The 5,042-nt window shown below is 50.4% G+C and overlaps 1 protein-coding gene across 1 annotated transcript; it reads right to left on the reverse strand.

The window, feature by feature from the left end:
- Positions 1-228: 228 nt before the first annotated feature.
- LOC139057821 (solute carrier family 22 member 13-like) lies at positions 229-3,874 on the reverse strand. The gene has a single exon (XM_070536576.1). The coding sequence runs from the start codon at positions 3,643-3,645 to the stop codon at positions 1,060-1,062; it is 2,586 nt and encodes an 861-aa protein (XP_070392677.1). The 5' UTR covers positions 3,646-3,874; the 3' UTR covers positions 229-1,059.
- Positions 3,875-5,042: the final 1,168 nt, after the last annotated feature.

The following is a 5,042-nucleotide window of genomic DNA, read 5'->3' on the forward strand; positions in this document are numbered from 1 at the left end:
GCTCAAAAAACGATGTGCGCGTGTTTTCATTGCTTTCAAAAAGTTATTACTCACTGTGTCTATATTTAGAGGAAATGTGTGGGAAATTAAGCTTGATGTACAAGCCAGTTTTGGTTAGCGAATATAGTTTGTTCAGTGAATATTGTTATTGTGTTTGTTACTATGATAATTAGTAAACCATAGTTCAAGCAGACTCTTTTACAAAGGCTATAAAGAACGCACTTGAAGGCCACAATGCCTACTATGGCGTTTATTCAGTGCAGCTTGAAAAGTTATGCTGGTACAGCTAGCCGGGCTCTACTTTTGTGCGAGCCACAAGATCTACAAACTGAGGCGCCAGACGCAATGGAACTTTCAGCATCTCGGCAATTATATACTAGACGTCCCCAGCCAGCTGATGTGTTAATGTCGGTATAGGGTGTGAACAGGTGCCAAATATTTACTTGTTCCACCTGGGTGGCAAACTACGTCCACATTACGGCAACTCAGTTGAATGACCGGTGGAATGAAATTATTTTTATAGGTGATGGGCTGCGAAAAAAAGGAATGGCCGTTACAAGCGAATTGCTGCTCTATCAGCGTATGACCACGGACCTTGTTCGGAGACAGTTATTATGCGACACTTTTTGGCCATAAACTCGTAGAATTAACGATACCTCTTTTCAATGCATATTGAAACACTTAGGGAAGCAAGAATTGAATATTGTAATACGTCCATGGGGACAGGGCAATGCAATTCTTCAACGGTTCAAAAAAAGAAAACGTCAGTGAATAGCTCGCAGATTGCCAAATTATTCTCTACTTTACTCTAAAAGGGACCAGATGCGCGTGTCTATATATCAGCATTAAACACGAGAGGTTACCACAGCACGATTTGTAGGGTAACCATGCTAAAACAACGTATACGCCTGGGATATCGCGCATTAGGTAAAATCTTGTCGTACCGCAAATGCATCATTAAGAGTCTTCACGAAATGTTTAGAGAGGAAGATGACGTTCATACGATAAAACACTAATACATGCACCATCAAGATATTTTGCCGCGTAGAAAAAGGCCAGTCATCGTTCTCCCAGTGTCCGGCGTTTATCGCTGCTTTGTGCTTCCAGTGACACGATGTGGGTGTTATCAGGCACCACATGAGCGATTCCCGACGTCTGCTCGAACGGTATGTCCGACAGCTCGTCTGGCAGAACAGTGCGCTCTTTGGTGTCTGGCAGCCGAACCACTAAAAAGGCAGCGCTGAGGCCTAGCAGCGACACCATGACCAGTGGCAGCCCCGACATCTGCAAAACGCCAAAATATGTGGCGAGTGGCGTGGCGATGGTGGCCGCTGTAGAAAAACACGTGCACATTGCTAGGCCGGAGCAGCGCACCACCGTGGGGTGCACTTCTGCTGTGTACAGCGTGAGAACGGCTTGCGAGGCGTCCGTGACTACGCTCGCCAGCGTCAGCAGCGTTGCGCTGGAGACAACATTAGCATCGCCCCAAGCGGCAGTTGCGAAAAGGACAATGGCGGCGATGACCAGGGCCCAAGCCAGGGACGTCTTTCGGCCGACGTGCGCAGCAGAAGCCATAGCGCCCAACTCGCCAGGGATGGACAGCAGCGCAAAGAGGGCCATGAGTGACAGCGGATAGAAACCCAGGTGGTAGATCTTCAGCCACGTCGCCTGCAACGTACATGCAGTCACGCACCAGCAGTAGTAAAGGATGGCATTATTCTTCAGACGGCACCGCAGACGCGCTGCCTCGCAGCAAGTGCTCTGGCGAGTACCTCCTGGGCGCTCCAATTCACGACGCTGGCGCGCCCACTGGCGGCGCACATCGAAAATGTTCTCGCCGTTGAGCGTAGCCGCATGCATGATGACTTTTTCGGCCTCATCCAGCCGGCCTCTGGCCAGCAACCAGCGTGGGGACTCCACCAGACACGCGATGGAGCGCAGCATCATGATGCAAGGTAGCATACTGGCCAGATGCAACGTGTACCAGCTGAACCCAGCCAACATCATTGTGGATGCAATGGCGGCACCGATCACCTTGCTCAACAACACCGCCATCGCGTAAAGCGTGCGTCGTTCAGGCGCTAGAACTTCAACCACTAGAACAAAGGTGGTGTTGAAAAGTGTGCTTGTGGCGGCTCCAAGGAGGAAACGCATGACTACGAACGTGTTTAGCCTGACGAACAACAGAATCACCAGGACCGCCGCTTGCATAACAATCACTGTGAACTGCATCACGGGCTTTCGGCCCATCCAGTCAGCCAATGGTCCCATGATGAGCAAAGCGCAGATGGCGCCCATGGCGAAGGCGGCACAGCTCAGCGGCAGGTACCAAGCACGTTCGCAGACCAAGCCAAACTCCTCAACGATGGAGTAGTGATATACGGAGGGCGCGTACTCCCAGGTGGTGCACGGCACCGTGGCTACACTGGTTGCGTTCCATTCCGCATACATGCGGCACCGGCTGTAGTGGCCGTCCTCGGCTCGTGGCACCATCTGGCGTTTCCATTCTTCTGTAGACATGTTGCGCAGATTCTTGGGTCTAGCGCACCAGTGGTCGATATCCTGCTGGACACTCTGCAGCGGCAGCGTCTGGAAGGGCACCACGAAGGCTATGAGCAAGCCGAAGTGGAACGTCGTCGTCTGGAAGCGACCGTTCCTGCCCACTAGCAAAGAAGCTTTCTCGCGCCGCAAGCAACTGGCCATCCCATTGTTGACCGCATGCGGCGGTCCGGGCGAGGCATCCCGTGGCAAGCTCAGCGAAGTGCGCGACAGAGATTGCCGGCTGCGGCTGATGGACTGCACGCTATCGCGCGGTCGGCTTTGTCTACGCGATATTGAGGCCGACCCGGGCTGCTTCCCGCTTACGTCGCAGGGTGGTGGAGCGACCGCTGGCACAGCGTTGGCACGTTTATGTTGCGAAGACATCTGAAATTCTTCGGGGCTGCGGTTTGCTGATAGAGGGCGGAGGCGACCGAGCAGTGGTGACAGCAGCCGCCGAGTCTTGGTTGCCCAGGAGCCAAAAAGGGTGTTCAAAGGGTCAGGCTGCGAAGGCACCACTTCACTCAGCGACGCGCTGTGCTTTACCACCACCGGGAACGATGGCTTCCTATTTAGACGCCGGTCGAGCGTACAGGAGCTTGCCGAGAGCGTGCGTTGCTCCGAGCTCAGAGCTGTCTCGGACAGCGTAGCAAGAGACGTCGCCGAAATTCTGGGCTTCGGGTACCTGCCAATCTTCGATGTTCGCGTCGCCGAGCTCGTCGAGCTCCACGCTTGCAGTGTAGCAGGAGCGGAGTGTGCTGAGGAATGCGACGATGATCTCCGAGTGGCACCAGAGGAAGCTGAAATGGGAAGTTCTGTCCATGGCGCCGGGGATTCAGACGGCGAACACGAGTACGAAGGCACCATGGCGCTGAAGGCAGCGTCGTCTGACTGAGGTGACGCCGGAGATAGGAACGGGGAGGACATCGACGACGCTATTCGCGTCGTGGACGATGCCTGCAACTCGTGGGCAGATGGTCTCGCATTCCATGCTTGGCTTCGCTTGCCCGGCTCCTCTGGGGTCGACAACGAGAGCTCACAAGGCGGCGTATGGAAGCCTTCGCTCTTCTGTCTTCGCTTGGAACCGTGACGTCGCAGCTTGGACATAGTCGAGCCTGTGGACGAGACCAGTAGAGTGCGCTATTATAGTCTCAGAGCGAAGACGACGGCTTCAACACAGTGAGGAAGAGCTTGCTGCTGTTGTCAACATATCCTTGGTGACGTTCGTAGTTCGTTGTTGCTTCTTCTTCTGGTGCATGGCTCGCGGCAGACTCGAGCCATTTCTCACTCGTCGTCTTCATTACTGTGCAGCACCACTTGTTCATACATTTCATGCGCTGTTTATTGAGTAAATGCAAAAACATACTTAAAAGTAACTTGGAGATCCGGTACTTCCCTGGAGGTTTTATACTAAGGGTTAGCAGCGGAAACAAAATTGATCTCATTAAGGGGTCACACTGTTAAAACAAATTGCATAAATGTTTTATTTGGCGCTACATGAAGGAACGACACGAAGCTAAGTGCTGATGAACATCATCGTTTTTGCTGCGCGCTTGTTTTCTGGCTGAATTACATGCCTCGCTTAACTCTGAGCTCAACTTCGTCTTCTTCAGTATACGACAGACAGATAATTAATTTAGACCATTCGACCATTTCAGCGCTTAAACAAGAAGGTTTGTGGAATGTAGCGTTCGTGCAGTAACTCTCTCTCTCTATATATATAGTTATTCACAAAGTTGATTCTAAGTTCTCAATGTGTCCTTAAATAAAGTAATTTCTCTATATCTCTCTTTCTCTTAATAAAAGTGGGCAAACTGCAATTATAGCAGAGACATAAACTATCATGCGAAGAACCTAAGTGAACTGAAAGCGAGTGGATCTTTGTATCTTTTGTCAAAATGAAGATAATGCCATGACTGTTATGTGATGCGCTTGGGCTGGTGACTTCAAGTGTACCGTGAGAAATTGAAATAAAATACACGAATATATATTTTTGCGGAACATAGCGCAATAAAATGTCACCTTTAGTTAGCTGATTTATTAATGCCGATAAGGGCGTACTGCTGTGTTCCTGCAGAGCCTTGTGATTGGTGCGAATAATGAAAGAGAAGAGGAAGCAAATAATTTGGAGAATCTATGCTAAAATACAAAGGGCTAGAGTTTCTTAATAAACGAAGGAATGAGGTGCTCAGAAAATACACGTGTTGAAACATAAAAAAAGATTGAATTTTATAGTGCCAACGAGATCAGAATCTCGACTGTTCGCGATGTCAATCAGCGTCTCGATACCTCGATCACGCCACCGGCTCCAAGTCTTAGCACCGACTTCTACAACGACCACAAGCTTATCTTCTGCTATTCTTTTACTGAAAGGGCAGCGCCGTCCCTAGGGTCAGATTATCTCAATAGGGCTTTTATGCAATTTCTTAGCCAGAGTTCTGTTCTTTCTGAACGTTCTTTCTGGAACGACTAGTCAATGTCAGACCAGCCACTTTTGCGATCTT

Source organism: Dermacentor albipictus, chromosome 3, assembly GCF_038994185.2.
Source record: "Dermacentor albipictus isolate Rhodes 1998 colony chromosome 3, USDA_Dalb.pri_finalv2, whole genome shotgun sequence".
In the NCBI taxonomy this organism is placed as follows: Eukaryota; Metazoa; Arthropoda; class Arachnida; order Ixodida; family Ixodidae; genus Dermacentor; species Dermacentor albipictus.